The 22,100-nt window shown below is 42.4% G+C and overlaps 1 protein-coding gene across 4 annotated transcripts in view; it reads right to left on the bottom strand.

Annotated features, from left to right (window-relative positions):
- Positions 1-22,100, bottom strand: part of RIPK1 (receptor interacting serine/threonine kinase 1) — a 1,251,693-nt gene that overhangs the window by 592,719 nt on the left and 636,874 nt on the right. For all 4 annotated transcript variants that reach the window (XM_044065340.1, XM_044065337.1, XM_044065339.1 and 1 more), the window contains exon 8: positions 7,857-7,933. In XM_044065340.1, the coding sequence (XP_043921275.1) occupies positions 7,857-7,933 (77 nt within the window). The remainder of the gene's footprint in view (positions 1-7,856; positions 7,934-22,100) is intronic.

Genomic DNA, 22,100 nt, shown 5'->3' with positions numbered 1-22,100 from the left:
ATCATACCTTTCCACTTTGAATTATAGTTTTCTCTTGTATTATATGTATGAGCCTTAACTGTGTAGCTCTGAAATATCCCTTCAAATCCAGTAATCCTAAACCGCCTTCTCCTATTGCAGGGATCAACTTATCCCACTTGACCCTTGCCCTCTTCCCTTCCCAGATAAAATCTTTCAAATCTTTTATTCATTTCTGTCCACTATTATTTTTTTAGTCTCTTCCCACATATCTTGCCATAACAGAATCCTTTTTAATCCATATTCCTAAATGCTTCATTTTATTGTGTCCCTATAAATATGGGTCCTACTAAACCAAGTGATGTGTGGGTACACAATTTACAGCTATAGCCATTGTTTTAGTTTTATTAATTTTATATCCAGAAAAGACTTGAAACAGTCTTGAAATGTTCCACAACACTGAAATTTATTTCTGGATTTATCTGCTACAAAAATAATATCATCTGCAAATAAAGCCAACTTTTCTTGATTACCATACCAATTATATTATTAAATTTGAGTCCCTTATTTATTTTTTTGCCAATGGCTCTAAACATAATGCAAATAACAAAGGGGAAAGAGAACACTCCTTCCTGGTTCCTCTGTCAGAAACAATTTATCAGAGATGAACCCTCCCACTTTAATTTTTGCCTTTGTTACCTCATATATAGATGCAAAAAAAAAAAAAACAGATGGAGTACTCCAAGAAAAAAAAAAAAAAAAAAAAAACGACAAAAGAAGCACTGATCACTGAATTTGCTACATCCAATGATTATAGCATCTAATGTAAAGACTGACAGGACTAATAAAAATAATTTATAGTCTTACTTTAATATGTCACCAATACATATAAAGTACAGTTGTGTACCTACCATAAATGTAGATGTTCGAGTGTATTCACTGTTGCAGTCATTACAATTGGGTTATCCTGCTGGCAGGCTACCCCGCAGTTGGCCTGAGTTCCAAAGTCTAGGTCCGGCGTCGGTTGCTGTCGCCTCCTCCCTGACGTCAGTGCACCAGGGGTATAAAAGATGCAGCCGACGCCATTTTCTTCAGTTTTTCTTGCCCCAGATGTCAGCTGCCCCTAAAATGGTAGGCTCACTAGTGCCAATAAGCATGCATAACCAAAAAACAACTTTTCCTTCATCTACAAGCAAATACACCACATAGGTTATATAGAATAGAGAAGTACAGAAAGTCCCAGCAAGGAAAAAGGGGATGGTGGGAGGGTAACCTGGACTGCAACAGTGAATACACTGGAACATCTACATTTATGGTAGGTACACAACTGTACTATGTTCGTGTTTCACTGTTGCAGTCATTACAATTGGGCTGAATCCCAAAGCTATGGTTGGGAGGCTGGTGCTAAATAGGATTAGGAGAGGCTATCAGGCCCTGCAGAACTACAGTGGCAAACCCCACACTGGATTTAGAGTAGAGAGGTAAGTGATAGTGCTTTGTAAAAGTATGCACTGAACTCCAAGTTGCAGCCTCTAAGATATCTTTGGCTGGCACTCCCCTGAGGAAGGCTGCTGAAGTGGCTGCTGCTCTGGTGGAATGTGGCCTAATGCCCTTAGGCATTGATTTGCCATGCTGTGAATAGCAGAAACGAATGCAGTGGCCTATCCACTTTGAAATAGTCTGCTTTGAGATGGGCTTTCCTTGTGATCCTGCAGCATATATGCTACTTGAAGTTGTTCAGTCTTCCTGAAAGTTTTGGTTCTGTCCAAATAAAAGCGTAGCTGCCTGTGAATGTCCAAAGAATGCAGAAGTCTCTCACCCTTATTCTGTGGGTTTGGGTAAAAGGGAGGCAAGTGAACTGCTTGGTTAAGGGCAACACTGGTCACTACCTTTGGCATAAATGTAGGGTTTGTCCTCAGAGAAACCCTGTCAGGATGGAAAATGATAAAAGGTTCCACAGTCATGAGTGCCTGTAAATCTGAGACTCGTCTAGCGGAGGTTATTGCTAGGAGCAGAGCTGTTTTCCAGGATAAGAATTTTATATCACCTGCAGATGCTGGCTCAAACAGAGGCAGTGTAAGTTTTTCCAAGACATAGTTGAGGTCACATGCAGGTACTGGTGCTCTCCTTGGGGGTCTTATGTTTTTGGCCCCTCTGAGGTATTGCCTTAGTAATGGATGAGAAATAATAGGTGGTTCTGTATTATAATGAGCTGAAATGGCAGAGGCATGAATTTTAATTGATGAAAAAGAAAGGCCTTTATCCAGCATCTCAGTTAAGTATTGCAAAATCTGAGGAATATTTGAAACAATTGTGTCAATACCTTGTGCCTGGTTCCAAGCACAGAATCTCTTCCATTTTTCTGCATAAGATTTTCTGGTGCTAGGCCTCCTGGCCTCCAAAATAACATCCATGACTGCTTTAGAAAGAGGTGCGTCTTGAATGGCTACATTATCCGCCATGCTGCCAGGTTTAAGGTCCCGAGTTGGTTGTGCAGTATCTGACTGTCTTGTTGGGTCAATAAGTGAGGAATTTGAGGTAATGTCCAAGGTGGGCATTGAGACAAGCTCTTTAGGATAGGGTACCAGTGCTGGTGGGGCCAGTCTGGGGCAATTAGTATCATTTTTGGCTTCTCTTGTCTGACCTTGAGGAGTACCTTGGGGAGGAGAGGCAGAGGAGGAAAGGCATATACTGTCAAATTTTTCCAGCTGAAAGATAGCACATCCACTTTCCATGCTTGCTTGTGATAAGTCCTTGTGCAGAATCTTTGTAGTTGGCAATTGTGAGGGGAGGCAAATAGGTCTATGTCCGGGTATCCCCAGTTCCTTGTTATCATGCTGAAGACTTGTGGATCCAATTGGGATCCATTAGGTTTCTGCTTAGTTCGTCTGCCAGAGTATTTATCCTTCCTGGCAAGAATTGTGCTTTCAGATGTACTTATTAAGTCAATGCTGTGTCCCACAAGTTCATGGCTAGTCTGCAGAGGGGGTAGAAATGTGTGCCCCCTTGCTTGTTTATGTACCACATGACTGTAGTACTGTCCGTCTTTATCAGTAGTTGTCCTGGATGAAGTAGATCCTTGAAGGCTATCAGGGCATTTTAAACTGCTAGCATCTCTTTTTGATTGATATGTAGATGCATTTGACTTGCGGACCATGTGCCCCGAATAAATCTTCCTGCCATATAGGACCTCCAGGCATAATCTGATGCATCTGTTGTCAATGTCTGCCTGGCTGTGGGTAAGGTGAATGGCTGTCCCGTGTTGTGGTGACAGGCTTTTGCCCACCATAGAAACTCCTGTTGCAGGCAGGGAATGAGGCTAATTATTGTTTCCAGGCTGTGGCAATGTTGAGTCCAAACACTTTTTAGATACCATTGAAGTTTCCTCATATGCAGTCTTGCATATGGAATTAGCAGAATGCAGGATTCTTGCAGATAACTGGGTCTTTGCTGCCAACATTTTGAAATAAGTAGTCAGTTGTCTGTGTTTGTCTGGCGTGAGATAAGCCATCTGGGCAGTTGTATTTAAGCTTGCACCCAGGAATATTATCTCTTGAGATGGTACGAGTTTTGATTTCTTTTCATTTACTGTGTACCCTAGGCCTGTTAGTAATGTTTTTACAAACGCCAGATGCTGTAGTAGAGTGTCCTTGTTCTCTGCTTAAATAAGGCAGTCGTCCACGTAAGGATATATTTGAATTTCTCTTTGTCTGCAAAGAGCAATTACTGGTACCAGGCATTTTGTGAAGACCCTGGGCACAGTAGATAAGCCAAAGGGCAGTGCAGAGAATTGGTAATGCATTGAGCCAGCTATAAATCTGAGGTATCTTCTGCATGATTGTCTGATTGGGACATGCAGGTATGCCTCTTTTAGGTCTAAAGTCACAAGCCAAGCCTTCTTGCCCAGCATGGGCAGGAGCTGCTGCAGAGTTAACATTTTGAATTTTGTAATATCCAGGAATGTATTCAGGATAGACAGATCCAGTACTGGTCTCCAGGTTTTATCCTTTCTGGGCACCAAGAATAGCCTTGAGTAAAATCCTAGTCCCTGCTCTTGCTGTGCTACTTGCTGAATGGCTCTCATGTCCACGAGGGATGAAACTTGTTTTTGTGCCTCTGCCCATTGATTGTGTGGCAAGTCTGGCATAACGTTTGGCCTTGGCAGGGTGTGAAAATGGAACCTGTAGCCCTGGGATAAGATATTTAAGACCCATTTGTCCTGGGTGATCATGTGCCAATTTTGTGCAAAAAGTGCTAGTTTTCCCCCCAAAGGAGCTGCCAGAAGATAAGTGCTTAGTGCTGGCAGGGGAAACTCATTGAGACCGTTTCCTGTACGGCTGTGAATTTTCTTCTCCACTTTTGGAGGTAGAAGCACCCCATTGTTTAGGCCTGTATGGGCCTTGGGGCTGTGATCTGCCTCTGGGGCGTCTGTATTGTGGCCTGTCTGACACTGGAAAGGACCAATTCTTTGCAGGCCAGTTCCTGCTAAATCTGGGAGGCTGTACCTGTAAGAAATCCTTGACTGTTTGCATAGATTTAGCCTTATTCTCCATTTTCTTCAACACCTCTTCTGCTTTAACACCAAACAAGGTATCATGTTGTAATGGAGCATCAAATAATTTTGCTTTAACATGATCAGGCAAATTCTGTTCTTTTAAAGAAGCATGTCTCCTAATGACAGAACCTGTAACAGCGGCCCAGCAAGAGGCCTCTAGAGAATCAAAACCACATCGCCACAGGGGCATCCTACCGTAGTCACCACTGTCTCTCACTTGCTGAACCGGGCTGGCTTGAACTCCCTCACCTCCTTCAGTGGTATCAACTCTCACTCGCCCACAAACTAGTAAACCATCCACTAAATGTCCCATCCCTCCAGAATCTACTCCAACCCTATCGCACCACCAGACCACGAAGATCCATCAGCAAAAATCACTTGCAGATCACTAAAGCCAATAACTCTGCTGGTGAAGCACTGTTCTCTTGCGCCATAGCCAAATTATGGAACTCACTCCCACCCACAATTACCTCCATACCATCATGCACCCACTTGAAAACTTTACTAAAAGCACAACTAAAAACATGCTGGCTGTGCCATTGCAACTCCCACTCTAATATCATCCACCCCATCCAACCACTACCTTTCTTTCCACTCCACTAACTACCTTGATTATAGCAAGCTCAGATGCTCATAAGCCAGTACTTATTATACAGCACAAACTTCTTCTTCTTGTAACATTTGTTAATGTCTGGTATGCACTTCACAGATAAAGATTCTAGTTGTCTACTGATGTACTATGTTCTTCATCTGTAAATATGTTGTAAGTAATTGCTATGTAAATTGTTAATCACTATGTAATCCAATGTAAATACTGTCTGTTTATTTTAACTGTGGAGTTTTTCTCCCCAGGCCTCCGCTGAAAATGGACCTACGTCCAGTTGGACACTCCCGGTCAACAAATTTAAATAAATAAATAAATAAATAAATAAAGTATGCTTTTCTACTTGTTCAGCTGCATGCAATAAATCCCGCATTTCTTTGTTTTCTGCACATTCTGAATTTGTCAACATTTTCTGTTTAAGTGGTGACATTAGACATTGCTGATATTTAAGCATATGAATTTGACAATTTAAAGCTCTTACAGCCAAGGTAGCAGAAGTATAATTCTTTTTCCCCCATCTGTCCAGGGCCCTTGAGTCCCTATCAGAGGGTATAGGGTTTTTTGCAGTGGAAGCCTTGACACCTTTGGGACCCTGACAGATAGTTTCTGGGTCTGCAGCAGGGTTTTTATAAAGAAATTTATGTGAATCAGGAAGCAGGGTTTTTATAAAGAAATGTATGTGAATCAGGAACCCTGTAGTATCTGTCTGGTTTAACAGAAGCTGGTGGCAAAGAGTCAGGAGACAGTCCGGACTCTGAAAATACATCATCTACAATGTCTAAAACAGGAGGAATGGCAAGGGGCCTGTGCTGAGGTAAGAAAAGGAAGTCTCTGAGCCTTTTCTTGGATTCTGAGTAATCTTGGCTCTCCCAGTGGAAATGCTCCCTCATAGTATGCAGGGTTAACCCAAAAGAATAATCCTTAGGAGGAGAGGCTAAAGGAATAGACTCTTCAGCATCAGAATCCTCATAGGGAGGAAGAGAATATTCCTGTTCAGAAGAGGAATCAGAGGAAATGGAAACCTGATCTGAAGATGCATATTCTATCTCTTGCCTAGGCCTCTTATCAGGAGGGGGATGGGAACCCCTGATCAAGGTAATTAGGTCTTTGGCCATTTTAAACATCTATTTTTAAGGCATGGAGGTCTGTCCAGGAGAATGCTGTACTTGTTGCTTTGTCTTTAGAGCTGCTTTAGTCTTTGCCTTTCAAGCTAAAGTTGGTTTTACATATAACTGTGTAGGCCTGAAACACCCTCAGAAGCCGATGTCTGCTCAGCGGCTCCGGACCCATCTGAGGGAATAGTTTGCGAGAGTCCAATACCTTGAGTTTCCAGCGGCCTAGTCGGCTCCATGTGGGAGTCGGAAGTGGCCTGTGGCTCTGAGGTAGCGGGAGTCAGGGGCTGCGAAAGTGCCTCACTGAGAACCGGCAACAGGCCTAGCGGAGGCCTCGTCGTCTGATTTGGACCTCGGGTGCCTGTCCTTTTCTTTGCGCTTTTTATAAACTCCGGTAGCCGGTTGCTCCAATGGCATTATATAGTTAAATCTTCTGCCAAAATAATGAAATGCAAAATCATACCGACGCTTAATAGTGCGTTGGTTAAATCTAGCACAAAACTGACAACTAGCAATGTCGTGGTCAGGGCCTAGGCAAGGAATACAGTAAGAATGAAAATCCTTATGAGGTATTTGCTTCTTACAAGAAATACAATTATTAACTTTTTCTGACATCGGTCTGAAGCAAGAAAAAAGTTTTCCCAACGAGGTACTTAGCTTTAATGTCGACTTCCTATCTGAAATTCGAAATTGAAAATCTCAGGAGTCGGCCGACCGACACTTGCGAACTGCTTTTGCTTCGGGCACCACATGGCAAGAAAGACTGAAGAAAATGGTGTTGGCTGCATCTTTTATACCCCTGGCGCACTGACGTCAGGGAGGAGGCGACAGCAACCGACGCCGGACCTAGACTTTGGAACTCAACCCGACTGCGGTCAGCCTGCCAGCAGGATAACCCAACTGTAATGACTGCAACAGTGAAACGTGATGAACATCCCTTAATTCTGGGTACATTGCAAGTGCTGAGACGAGCACTTTTGAATAATATCAAAGACTGAAACAGTACTGATTTCATGAACTATATGTAAAAGAACTAAGCATTTGGAGAAATTTAACTGAGTGATCATAGAACAGATCATATGAATAACAATACATTGAATGACTGAGACCAAGACATGTTTCATAGTCTACAGTTCATCAATGGAAAAATGATATTTGCACCAAGTGAAAATGTCAAGTTTAAGTGCTATTGTCAACATCTAGGTAACAAAAAACAACTTTTTTAACCTGGGCATTTCTGATTTACACCTTCTGTAACACTTATTTCCTGATTTCCTAGGATATTTTATAAATTCCACACAATACAAACTGGAAAGTCAAGTGCTTACAACAAACTAAATACTGGACAGCTAACAGTCATATCACATACCATACAGGTGGCTTTCCTTCCTAAAAGAAATAAAGATCAGACAGCAAACACAGTGCAAATGAAACATGACTATCTAAGCAGTGATTACCATTAGATTTGAAAACTATTCTGGTTATCAGTTTACAATCAGCTTTCTGAATGCATACATAAAATGAACCAAGGGTGGCTGAATTGAATTGAATAATAACGATAGAATAGAAGCAATAACAATCAAAACTACAAGTTACAAATGAAGCTGTAAAAAGGAAACATACTAACTTTAAGTTTTTCCACATCCGCATTAATGTTTTTTTCCAAGTGCCAAGTGTAGAATGGCTTATACTCCTGGAAGCATTCTGCAATGAAACATAATTATTACAATGTGTCTGTATCAGCAGAGACCAGAAGAAAGTACTAAAGTACTAAAGGTAAAAAAAGTAAAGCTGCGTAAGGTATTCACCATAAAGTACATTCCTGTAAGGCATTCATTCATTATTCATTTATTTTACATAACAGACATGTATATATCACAAACCATTTGCAAGAAGACACTCTACAGAGGTTACTTCTGGGAGTTCCTCTTCTGAGATCCTAACAACTGCATAAAATCCTTGCATTCATTAATTTCTGAATCTGGAGGTACATACATCTTCAGACAGTATCCATTCTTGTGATATATGCTGGATTGGGAGGTGACACTTAACTCCGGCAATCCGCAGTTTGAGCATCCCATGAAAATAAGTTAGCACACATGGAAAAAAAAAAAGAAAAAACATGAAATGATACATTTGTCCAGCTTAACTCATCAGTGGTATGTAGATGGAAAGACTATCCAGTGTAGAAGGAGAGGGAGAGTCACATCTGCTACACAGGTCCTTATCAGAAATAGCCAGTGCATGGCCTGGATAAAAATGGCGCGACTCACTTTGCCAGAAAATAATAAAGCAAATTCACTGACATTAAAAGTAATGTCTACTAAGTACTTTTATCCCTTTAGCTTAATTGGGAATTTTTCAGAGTATGCATGCTAATAAGTTTAGTGCATATTTACATTAAATGTACCAATCACATTAAAACAGCTGATACATTTTCATAAAATACATTACCTCAGACTCATCGCATCTTTCTCCACATATGTGGAGGCATCTTCTTCTTCTTTCTGCTTTTCCTGGTTAGGGGTCGCCACAGCGGAACTCCGGTCCGCTAATGATTGGCAGTAGATTTTTTTTTACAGGTGCCAGCTCGACGCCCAACCTTCAACGAAGGCACGCCCATTCTACGCATGTCTTTCAAACACCAGTCGACCATGGGGAGGACATGCAGACTCCACACAGAAGGCGCCCCCGCCGAGAATCAAACGGGAGAACCTCTTGCTGTGAGGCAACAATGCTACCGCTGCACCATCTAACAGGAAAAATTTCCCAAACTGACAGCCACACTCGAGACTTGGCTTAACCTAAAAGTAAGGTTTATCCATACTAAGTTGCATGGTACAGCCTGTGCTTCTACTAAGTGCTGTCTGGTTTTGTCTTATCTTTATTGCCCTCCCAGAATGAGAAAAGATTTGAATGCTTTCATAAAACATTATCTCCTAGTTATTGAAAGAAAGTCATTAAAATAAAGTAATATTCTGTTTTTAATGCTCTTTATCTGTTTGCCTCCATGGAGATACGAGACCCAGATATAGAATTGCTTCTAGCAATGTCTTTCAGCTTTTCCGGTTAGAGATCGCCAGAGCAGATCACCGGTCCACAGACTGATTGGCAGTAAAGTTTTTACAGTGTTGAGTTACCAACTTGGCACCCCACCTTCAATGAAGGCAGGCACATGCGCGCGCACGCACACACAGACACAGACACACACACACACACACACACACACACACACACACACACACACACACACACACACACACACAGACACACAGACACACAGACACACAGACACACAGACACACAGACACACACACACACACACACACACACACACACACACACACACACACACACACACACACACACACACACACACAGACACACACACAGACACACACCTATCTGCATGTCTTAAAATTCACTCGACCAGAGGGAGGACATGCAGACTCCACACAGAAGGCACTCCAGCCAAGAATCGAACCAGAGAACCTCTAGCTGTGAGGTGATAAACCTAACCACTGTACCACCATGGAGTATTTATTGTATTTGCTACAGGAGAGCTTTATTATACTCAATGCTCTTTTTTATTTGCTTTGTGGAGGCATGATTATATAAAATATCTGGGGTGGGGACGGGAGGGGGGGCGCTGGTCAGAAGTCAAGAAGAATCTTGGCAGAAAAGTTATAATGAAGGAATGCAAAAATGTGGGGCAATCTACAGAGATGGAAGACTGTGAATATGGATATAAATCAAGAAGCTGACATACAAAACTGGCATATGCTGTCACACATTCTATGCCTGGGCCAGGCCTTCTGGTAACCACTAGAAGAGAAAATAATAAGAAAAACAGAGGAATGAATGAATGTATTTGGCAGGACCAAAGGACAAGAGTGGCATGGGATAAGATGATGTTCCCAAAAGACCTAGTGAAAATGGTGATACCAAGGCACTAGCCATGACATTTACATACGATGTCAAGACAAACTGTACCAACCTAAATGGAAGGATGTGACAATAGAAAATTACCTGGACCTATAAAATAATGAATGTATTACAGTTGGCATGCAGCAATAGAGCTAAAAAGAAGAAGATTTTAATATTATAAACAATTAGCACTGAATTAAATAAAATATTTTCAGCTAAATCCCTAACTGGAAGCAAGATATCTTACCTACCGGGGCAAATCAAAGTGATAAAAAAAGACATAACAATAGGTTGGTACTGGGCAAAAAGCTTGATCATAACTAAATATTGGTACGATCTTCTAAAGAAAGAAGGGAGTAAGAGCTAGGAAGATGCCAAGGAGGAATTTGATATATCAGAAAGAAGAATATTTCAGTTTGAAGGTTTCATTTGACAATCACATATGCCCCAATGGGGAAGGCTGAAGAGAGGGAGAGACAGGGAGGGATGGCCAGCAATAATAGTAGGGGTTTTAACAATAAGACAAAAAAAGAGTACTAATTATATAAATTATAACATGGTCCACCTCTGGTATGCCTGACAAGAGCTATAACAGAAAGAGACAAGCAAGGATGGGAGAGATTCCAATGTAATACCTCAACAAGAAAAAACAGTGGGAGACCATAATTAACGTGACAAGAAGCAATCAAAGCTAGAAAGTACATGATTTTTTGTGGAAATGGCAATATAAAATTTTTATAAACCAAGTAAATTAACTAATATATACCAGAATACTGATCCTCACTGCTGGAGGTGTTGGAAAACAGAAAAAGGAACAAAGGAACACATATTTTGAAGCTGTGAAGCTCTGTCACGATATAATGCAGATATTCAACTGTTAGCACAGTTAAGTAGCCAAAATATATTAAGAAAAATATATGCTCCTCATTATCACTGTAGCAAAGTCACAGTTAGCCCGCATTCTTTAGAAACCCTCATATGGCTAGTACTGCTTGTAGCTAAGAAAGTGATTACAAGGCATTGGAAGAGCCGAAAAGAGTATAACAACTGCAGAATTGATAAAAGTTAGTTAATGCTCTGAAAGAAAAAAGGAGGAAATGAATGTGCAAATGGGAAACAAAAAACAAAATGGATGGATAATGGGAACCATGGATATAAAACACAGAGGGAAACTGGAAGGAATGGGAGAAAACGGTCCTCAAGAATTCTGAGCCACAACATTATGAATATGTGTACTTGCTAGCAGTCGTTAGGTAAATTAAGATTTTTGATCTTACCTGCTTTCCAAATATGTAAGCTGTTATTTATACCATTTTCTCTTAGCTATTTTTTCTAAAATAACATATTGAAGCACATCACAAAATAACATTTAATCTTTGAATATTATTACTTATTTTATTCAGATGGGAAGCATTAAAATGCAGCATAAGAAGATTGTATGAAGACAAAAATAGGGTCAACAGAAACTATGTAAGACCAAAATGACAGAACCATGAGTTGTATAGCCTGAATATGGTGCATATTATGATTTTTTACTCAACAGCAATGTGCAATTTGAATGAAACCAAGGTCGTTTTTTTTTTTTTTTTTTGGAAATGTAAAAAGTGTCTTTTAAGAGTCAAACTTCCAAATTCAAAGCCTTTAAAAAGAGGATAAGCAGGCTTGTCAATCATGACTTTATTGTTTAGTGTATTTGAATCTATTGATTGGGCTACAGTCCTTATCACAACAGACCAATTTCAGTCCCAGCTAGAAGAATGTTGAGTGAAATACAAGAAAATAATGGTATTGCACAGAATGCATAAGCAGTTAGTGTACAGATAAGTCGGTGTACAGAAAAGTGAACAACAGATGATCATAACAGCAAGTGAAACATTAAAGGCAGTGTACAATAAATCAGGTAGTCTCAATGAGGAAAGTAATTCTTTAAATTTGGGCAATAATGCAGAATCATTTATGCTATAACACCTACAAGGTCACAATATGCAGCGATTCCAAAACATTTATTTTATTTGACATTTATTTACCAGGTTGGTTCCACTGGGTCTACAGAACCCATTTTTAGTGAAGGCCCGGGGAGAAAAGCTCCGCATACATTGCAATACAAGTCCACTACAGTCAAAAAAATAATACAAATGAAAAGAAGAATACTATACAAAAATAAGATGATAGAATGTAAACTAGGTTACAAGATGTACTACACATCCGGACGATTCTACAGAGTTGTATCATTGTGAATAACTCAGACACAGGTTACAAAGATACCCAAGACAGATATGGACTACCTGCAAGCCAATAAACTGAGGTGAAATAAGATATCTCTAACTAGGTGGAGGACTTCTTTCGTGTAAGAGACCATACCTTTCAAGAATACTCCCTGGTGATTTCAGCCATCTGTGGCAACAGCAGGGTGTCTAAATGAGCAGAAAATTCTGTCAGTTCAACCAAAGGAAGCTTCCTCAGCTTACACTGGGATAGCTTCTTGTGTTGCCAGACACCTGAAGTCCTAAAATCACATTTGTTTATACCACCAGGAGACTGTCATTATGAGTTCTGGCATTTTTTTTTCTGGATATTGCAATGAAACAATATAAAAAGCATCTAACATCAACCTCCTTTGCTCTGCAACTACTTTGCAGAAAGTACAGTTGTGTACACTTACCATAAATGTAGATGTTCGAGTGTATTCACTGTTGCAGTCATTACACTTGGGTTATCCTGCTGGCAGGCTAGTCTCAGTCGGCCTGAATTCCAAAGTCTAGGTCCGGCGTCGGTTGCTGTCACCTCTTCCCTGACGTCAGTGCGCCAGGGGTATAAAAAATGCAGCCAACGCCATTTTCTTCAGTTTTTCTTGCCCCAGATGTCAGGTGCCCCCCAAAAGGGTAAGCTAAACATATGTCAATAAAACATGCATGCACCAAAATATATAATACCTTCATCTACAAGCAAATACACCACATAGGTTGTATAGATTAGAGAAGTGCAGATAAGATGCAGCAAAAATATGGGGGATGGTGGGAGGGTAACCTGGACTGCAACAGTGAATACACTCGAACATCTACATTTATGGTAAGTGTACACAACTGTACTATGTTCTTCGTGTTTCACTGTTGCAGTCATTACACTTGGGTTGAATCCCAAAGCTATGGTTGGGAGGCTGGAGCTAAATAGCATTAGGAGCGGCTATGAAGACCTGCAGAACTGCAGTGGCAAAGCCTGCCCTGGATTTAGAGTAGAGTGGTAAATGATAGTGCTTTGTAAAGGTGTGCACTGAACTCCAGGTAGCAGCCTCTAAAATGTCTTTAGTTGGTACTCCCCTGAGGATGGCTGCTGAGGTGGCTGCTGCTCTGGTTGAATGTGGCCTAATGCCTTTAGGGACTGGCTTGCCATGTTGTGAATAGCAGAAACGAATGCAGTGGCCTATCCACTTTGAAATAGTCTGTTTTGAGATAGCCTTTCCTTGTGATCCTGCAGCAAATGCCACTAGTAGTTGCTCTGTCTTTCTGAAAGCTTTGGTTCTGTTCAAGTAGAAGCGTAGCTGTCTGTGTATGCCCAAAGAATGCAGAATTCTCTCCCCCTTATTCTGTGGGTTTGGATAGAATGTAGGCAGATGAATAGTTTGATTAAGGGCCACACTTTACACTACCTTAGGCATAAATGTCGGGTTTGTCCTCAGAGAAACCCTGTCTGGATAAAAAATGATAAAAGGTTCCACGGCCATGAGTGCCTGTAGCTCTGAGACTCGTCTTGCAGAAGTTATTGCTAGGAGCAGAGCGGTTTTCCAAGATAAAAACTTTATATCAGCTGTAGCGGCTGGCTCAAAAGGAGGCAGGGTGAGTTTTTCCAAGACATAATTTAGGTCCCATGCAGGTATTGGTGATCTCCTTAGAGGCCTTAAGTTTTTGGCTCCTCTGAGGTACTGCCTTAACAAGGGATGAGAAAAGATTGGTGGCTCTGTATTGCAATGAGCCGAAATGGCAGAGGCATGAATTTTAATTGATGAAAAGGATAGGCCTTTGTCCAGCATCTCAGTTAAGTATTGCAAAATCTGAGGAATATTTGGTACAGCTGTGTCAATTCCTTGTGCCTGGTTCCGAGCACATAATCTCTTCCATTTTCCAGCATAAGATTTTCTGGTACTAGGCCTTCTGGCCTCCAAAATGACATTCATCGCAGCTTAGTGAGAGGCGCGTTTTGTATGACTACATTATCTGCCATGCTGCCAGATTTAAGGTCTTTAGCTGGCTGTGCAGGATCGGACTGTTTTGTTGGGATAGTAGATGAGGTATCTGAGGCAAGGTCCAAGCCGGGCATTGAGACAAGTTTCTTAGGATTGGATACCAGTACTGGCGGGGCCAGTCTGGGGCAATCAGTATAATCTTTGGCTTCTCTTGTCTGACCTTTAGGAGTACCTTGGGGAGGAGAGGCAGTGGGGGAAAGGCATATACTGCTAAGCTTTTCCAGCTGAAAGATAGGGCGTCCACTTTCCATGCTTGTCTGTGATAAGTCCTTGTGCAGAATCTTTTTAGTTGGTAGTTGTGAGGAGAGGCAAATAGATCTATATCCGGGCATCCCCATTTCCTTGTTATCATGCTGAAGACTTGTGGATCCAATTTTCACTCGTGGGGATCCATGAGGTTTCTGCTTAGTTCGTCTGCCAGAGTATTTATCTTTCCTGCCAGGAATTGTGCCTGCAGATGTACTTGGTAAGTCAATGCTGTGTCTCAAAAGGTCATGGCTAGTCTGCAAAGGGGGTAAGAATGAGTGCCTCCCTGCTTGTTTATATACCACATGACTGTGGTGTTGTCTGTCTTTATCAGTAGTTGCCCCGGATGAAGTAGGTCCTTGAAGGCTGTCAGGGCATTCTGAACAGCTAGCATCTCTTTTTGATCGATATGTAGATGCATTTGGTTTGCGGACCATGTGCCTTGAATACATCTTCCTGTCATGTGGGCCCCTCAGGCATAATCTGATGCATCCGTTGTTAATGTCTGCCTGGCTGGGAGTAAAGTGAATGGCTGACCCTTGTTCTGGTGACAAGTCTTCGCCCACCATCGAAACTCCTGTTGCAGGCAGGGAATGAGGGTAATTATTGTTTCCAGGCTGTGGCAATGTTGAGTCCAAATACTTTTTAGGTACCATTGAAGTTTCCTCATATGCAGTCTTGCATATGGAATTAGTAGAATGCAGGATGCCATGAAGCCCAAAGCCTGCAGAATTTTTCTTGCAGATAACTGGGCCTTTGTTGCCAACAGTTTAAAATAGGTAGTCAGTTGCCTTTGTTTGTCTGGCGTGAGATAAGCCATCTGGGCAGTTGTATTTAAACTTGCACCCAGGAATATTATCTCTTGAGAGGGTACTAGTTTTGATTTCTTTTCAATGACTGTGTTCCCTAGGCCTGTTAGAAATCTCTTTACAAACGCCAGATGCTGTAGTAGAATGTCCTTGTTCTCTGCTTGAATGAGGCTGTCGTCCAAGTAAGGATATATTTGTATTCCTCTGTCTGCAGAATGCAATTACTGGTGCCAGGCACTTTGTGAAGGCCATGGGCGCAGTAGATAAGCCAAAGGGCAGTGCAGAGAATTGGTAGTGCATTGAGCCAGCTTTGAATCTGAGATATCTTCTGCATGTTTGTCTGATTGGGACATGCAGGTATGATTCTTTTAGGTTTAAAGTCACAAGCCAAGCCTTCTTGCCCAGCATGGGCAGAAGTTGCTGTAGAGTCGACATTTTGAATTTTGGAATATCCAGAAATGTGTTTAGAACAGATAGGTCCAGTATTGGTCTCAAGGTCTTGTCCTTTCTTGGTACCAAAAACAGCCTTGAATAGAATCCTTGACCCTGCTCTTGCTCTGGCACTTGTTGAATGGCCCTCATGTCCATGAGGGATGAGACTTGCTTTTGTGCCTCTGCCCATTGATGTTTTGGCAGGTCTGGCCAACCGTTTGCCCTTGGCAGGGTATGGAAGTGAAACTTGTAGCCTTGTGACACTATGTCTAGGACCCATTTGTCCTGGGTTATTATGTGCCAATTTTGAGAAAAAGTGCTAGTTTTCCCCCTAAAGGTGCTGCCAGAAGATAAGTGCTTGGTGCAGTCAGGGGGAAGTCATTGGGACTGTCTCCTGTATGGCTGTGATTTGTCTTCTCCACTTTTGGAGGTAGAAGCACCCCATTGTTTAGACCTGTATGAACCTTGGGGCTGGGATCTGCCTCTTGGGCTTCTGTATCTGCCCCTTTGTGGTCTGTCTGACACTGGAAAGGACCAATTCTTTGTAGGCCAGTGTCTGCTAAATCTTGGAGGCTGTACCTGTAAGAAGTCCTTAACCATTTGCATAGATTTAGCTTTGTCCTCCATTTTCTTTAACACCTCTTCTGCTTTAACACCAAACAAGGTATCATGTTGTAATGGGGCATCTAATAATTTTGCTTTGACATGATCAGGCAGATTTTGTTCCTTTAACCAAGCATGCCTCCTGATGACAGAACCCATAACAGAGGCTCTGCAGGAGGCCTCCAAAGAATCAAAACCACATTGCAAAGTATGCTTTCCAACTTGTTCAGCTGCATGCAATACATCCTGCATTTCTTTGTTTTTTGCACATTCAAAATTTATCAACATTTTCTGTTTAAGCAGTGACATAATATATTGCTGATATTTGAGCATATGAAACTGACAATTTAAAGCCCTTATAGCCAAGGTAGCAGACGTGTAAATCTTTTTTCCTCATCTGTCCAATGCCCTAGAATCCCTGTCAAAGGGGGTAGGGTTTTTAGCAGTGGAAGCCTTGACCCCTTTGGGACCCTGAGAGATAGTTTCTGGGTCAGCAGCAGGATTTCTGAAAAGGAATTTATGAGAGTCAGGAACCCTGTAGTATCTGTCTGGCTTAACCGGAGCTGGAGATAAGGAGTCAGGGGTCAGACTGGACTCTGAAAATACATCATCAACAATGTCTAACAGGTGGAATAGCTAGGGGGCTGTGTTGTGGTAGTAAAAGGAAGTCTCTGACCCTTTTCTTAGATTCTGAAAAATCTTGGTTCTCCCAGTGGAAATGCTCCCTCATGGTATGCAAGGTTTCCCCAAAAGAGTAATCCTCAGGAGGTGAGGCTGAAGGGCTAGATTCTTCAGCATCAGAATCCTCATAGGGAGGAAGAGAGTATTCCTGATCAGAAGAGGAGTCAGAGGAAATGGAAACCTGATCTGAAGATTCATATTCTGTCTCTTGCCTAGGCCTTTTATCAGGAGGGGGATGGGAAACCCCTGATCAAAGTAATTAAGTCTTCGGCCATTTGGAGCATCTGTTTTTTGGGCACGGAGGCCTGTCCATGAGGCTGCTGTACTTGTTTCTTCGTCTTTAAAGGTGCTTTAGTCTTTGCCTTTGAAGCTGAAGTTGTTTTAATGAATAAAGTACAGTTGTGTACCTACCATAAATGTAGATGTTGAGTGTATTCACTGTTACAGTCATTACTCGGGTTATCCTGCTGGTAGGCTACCCTCAGTCGGCCAGAATTCCAAAGTCTAGGTCCGGCGTCAGTTGCTGTCACCTCTTACCTGACGTCAGTGCGCCAGGGGTATAAAAAATGCAGCCAACGCCATTTTCTTCAGTGTTTCTTGCCCCAGATGTCAGGTGCCCCCAAATTGGTAGGCTGAAAAAATATGCCAATAAAAAGACATGCACAAAAATAACATTCCCTTTCTCTACAAGCAACTACACCAAATAGGTTGTATAGGATAGAGAAATACAGAAAAGTCCCAGCAAAGAGAAGGTGGATGGTGGGTAACCTGGACTGCAACAGTGAATACACTCGAACATCTACATTTATGGTAGGTACACAACTGTACTATGTTCATCGTGTTTCCCTGTTGCAGTCACTACTCTTGGGTTGAATCCCAAAGCTGAGGATGGGTGGCTGGCTGGGCTAAAGAGGATTAGGAGAGGCTATGAGGCCCTGCAGAACTGCAGTGGCAAAGCCTGCTCTGGACTTAGAGTAAAGAGGTAAGTGGTAGTGCTTTGTGAAAGTGTACACTAAACCCCAAGTTGCAGCCTCTAAGATATCTTTGGTTGGTACTCCTGAGGAAGGCTGCTGAAGTGGCTGCTGCTCTGGTGGAATGAGGCCTAATGCCCTTAGGCACTGATTTGCCATGTTGAAAATAGCAGAAATGGATGCAATGGCCTATCCATTTAGAAATTGTCTGTTTTGAGACAGCCTTTCCTTGTGATCCTGCAGCATATCCTCACCACCTACAGGGCCTATTACCATTCCAGGGGATTGTGTAAGTCCAATTATTACTAATACGTTGGTTAACAAGGCTCAATCTAAAGCTAAAAACACTGCCTACATGGAACCAGATGGCGTCCCAGGCTGTGTCATATGCGAGCTCCAAAAGGAATAAACCCCGCATCTTAATACCCTGTTCAGTCTCAGCCTCTCCACAGGATATGTGCCCATAGAATGGCGCACGGCAATGGTGGTCCCGCTACACAAGGGTGGGGTCACAACTGACCCTGGGAACTACCGACCAATAAGCCTGACCAGTCTGATCTGTAAGGCTATGGAGCGAATCATTATGGAAGTCATAAATAGAGAGATTGGGAACCTCCAGTCGCTGGACCCGACACAGTTTGGCTTCGTCGAGGGCAGATCATGCCTCCTGAACCTGGTGGATTTCTTTGAGACAGTTACTCAGGCTATAGATAAGGGAAAGGAGGTACACACGGCTTACCTTGACCTTGCTAAAACATTTGACACCATTCCCTATTCAGGTATTATTGATAAGCTCACCAGCCTGGGCATAAACCCTTACGTCACAAGATGGATCGCAAACTGGCTTTCAGACAGATCCCATAAAGTAAGAGTAGTGGGATCTATGTCCGAATCCAGACCAGTAACGAGTGGTGTGCCTCAGGGCTCTGTCCTGGGGCCCCTCCTGTTTGGCATATACTTCTCAGAAGTACAGGCAAGCACGGAAGGGCTGTGGCTGACTAAGTTTGCGGACGACTGCAAACTGGGTGTTATAATAAGTCTCCAGCCGACATGGAGATCCTCCAGAAGGGCCTAAATGAGACTGATGCATGGTGTCAAAGCCATGGTCTCAAGCTAAATGCAAAAAAATGTGTAGTAATCCCCTTTGGAAAAAACAGAGTACCGCAAACTACAACATAGGAGGTAATCCCCTGAAATCTGAAGAAGAAATAAGGGATCTAGGGACCCAAGTAGATAGTCAGCTTTCCTTTGATAACCATGTTGCCAAAGTGGTTAGAAAATCCTTTTATGTGACCCATCTGATCACGAAAGGGTTTGCATCAAGATCTAAGGATGTAATGGTGCCCCTCTACTCTTCCCTCATCAGACCCATTATTGTGTACAATGCACCAATTGGAATGTACCTGGCTAGACATCTCCAGCAGCTGGAGAGACCACAGAGGTACCTAACCAAGAGGATTACTGGCCTCAAACAGTTGCCCTATGCAGCACGACTGAAAAAGCTAAGACTGTTCTCTGTTGCACACCGCTTTCTCAGAGGCGATCTCTGTCTAACGTACAGAGCCATGTCCAACCCAGAATTGTTGAACATGCTCCATCTTAGCAAAACCAAATCTACTCGAGCTACACGCTCTAGGGATATAAACCTCAACACAACAATGAATAGAATATACTGGAGGGACAGATTCTCTTTGCAGAGACTTCCCTTACTATGCAACAGGGTCCCGATCTGCATAAGACAGAGCCCCTCTTTATCACTCTTCAAGAGGAACCTTGATGAGTGGATGGGTAACAGAAAGTTCACACCGGGGATCACACCAACAGCACTACTAGATAGGGGCCAAGGGTACTAGCTGCTAGTACAAGGGTCTAGGGAACTACTAAACAGGAGGTGAATACCGCACAACCTGGCTGGGCTAATATATGCCTTCGGGCAGATAGCCCAGTACCAACCTATGAACTATATGGCACTAAAAGTTGCTCAGTTTTTCTAAAAGCTTTAGTTCTGTCCAAGTAGAAATGTAACTGCCTGTGTATGTCCAAAGAATGCAAAATTTTCTCACCCTTGTTCTGTGGATTTGGATAAAAGGTAGGCAAGTAAATGGTTTGGTCGAGTGCCACACTGGATACCACCTTATGAATGTAGGGTTTGTCCTCAAAGAAACCCTGTCTGGATGAAAAATGATAAAAGGTTCCACAGCCATGAGTTCTTGTAACTCTGAGACTCGCCTTGCTGAGGTTATTGCTAGGAGTAGAGCTGTTTTCCAGGATAAAAATGTTATATAAGCTGTTGAAGCTGGCTCGAAAGGAGGCGGTGTGAGTTTTTCCAAAACATAATTTAGGTCCCAGGCCGGAATTGGTGCTCTCCTTGGAGGCCTAATGTTTTTGGCCCCTCTGAGGTACTGCCTTATTAAAGGATGAGAAAAAATAGGTGGCTCCGTATTGTAATGGGCTGAAATGGCAGAGGCATGAATCTTAATTGATGAGAAAGAAAGGCCTTTGTTCAGCATCTCAGTTAGGTATTGTAAAATCTGAGGTATATTTGGTACGCACGTGTCAATGCCTTGTTCCTGGTTCCAAGCACAGAATCTCTTCCATTTTTTTGCATAAGATTTTCTGGTACTGGGCCTCCTTGCCTCCAAGATAACATCCATAACAGCTTTTGAAAGGGGAGTGTTCTGAATGGTTACATTATCCGCCATGCTGCCAGATTTAAGGTCCTGATTTGGCTGTGCAGGATCTGATTGTTTTGCTGGGTCAGCAAGTGAGAAGTTTGAAGCAATATCTATGCTGGACCTTGAGACAAGCTCTTTAGGACTGGGTACCAGTGCTGGCGTGGCCAGTCTGGTGCAATCAGTATCATTTTTGGCTTCTCTTGTCTGACCTTTAGGAGTATCATGGGAAGGAGAGGCAGTGGAGGAAAGGCATATACTGTTAGATTTTTCCAGCTGAAGGATAGGGCGTCCACTTTCCATGCTTGCTTGTGATAAATCCTTGTGCAAAATCTCTGCAATTGGCAGTTGTGAGGGGAGGCAAATAGATCTATGTCTGGGCATCCCATTTCCTTATTACCATGCTGAAGACTTGTGGATCCAGTTTCCATTCGTGGGGATCCATGAGGTTTCTGTTTAGTTCGTCTGCCAGAGTATTTTTTTTTCCTGGCAGGAATTGTGCTTGCAGGTGAATTTGAAAAGCCAATGGTGTGTCCCATAAGGTCATTGCTTGTCTGCAGAGAGGGTAGGAATGTGCACCTCCCTGTTTATGTACCACATGACCGTAGTATTGTCTGTCTTTATCAGTAGTTGTCCTGGATGAAGCAGGTCCTTGAAAGTTGTCAGGGCATTTTGAACAGCTAGCATCTCTTTTTGATTGATGTGAAGATGCATCTGGTTTGCAGGCCATGTGCCCTGAATAAATTTTCCTGCCATATGGGCCCCCCAGGCATAATCTGATGCATCCGTTGTCAGTGTCTGGCTGTGGGTAAACTGAATGGCAGACCCTTGTTGTGGTGACAGGCTTCTGCCCACCATCGAAACTCCTCTTGCAGGCAGGGAATGAGTGCAATTACTGTCTCCAGGCTATGGCAATGCTGAGTCCAAACACTTTTTAGATATCATTGTAGTTTCCTCATATGCAGTCTGGCATATGGAATTAGTAGAATGCAGGATGCCATGAAACCCAGGGCCTGCAGGATTTTCCTTGCAGATAAGTGGGTTTTTGTTGCCAATTTCTTGAAGTGAGAAGTCAGTTGCTTTTGTTTGTCTGGCGTGAGATAAGCCATCTGGGCAGTAGTATTTAAACTTGCACCCAGGAATATTATCTCTTGAGAGGGCACTAGTTTTGATTTCTTTTCATTTACTGTGTACCCTAGGCCAGTTAATCTTTTTACAAACGTCAGATGCTTTAGAAGAATGTCTTTGTTCTCTGCTTGAATTAGGCAGTTGTCCAAGTAGGGATATATT

This window comes from Protopterus annectens, chromosome 3.part0, assembly GCF_019279795.1.
Source record: "Protopterus annectens isolate FY-2018-M chromosome 3.part0, PAN1.0, whole genome shotgun sequence".
Classification (NCBI taxonomy): Eukaryota; Metazoa; Chordata; order Ceratodontiformes; family Protopteridae; genus Protopterus; species Protopterus annectens.
This window is presented reverse-complemented; position numbering and strand designations above follow the sequence as displayed.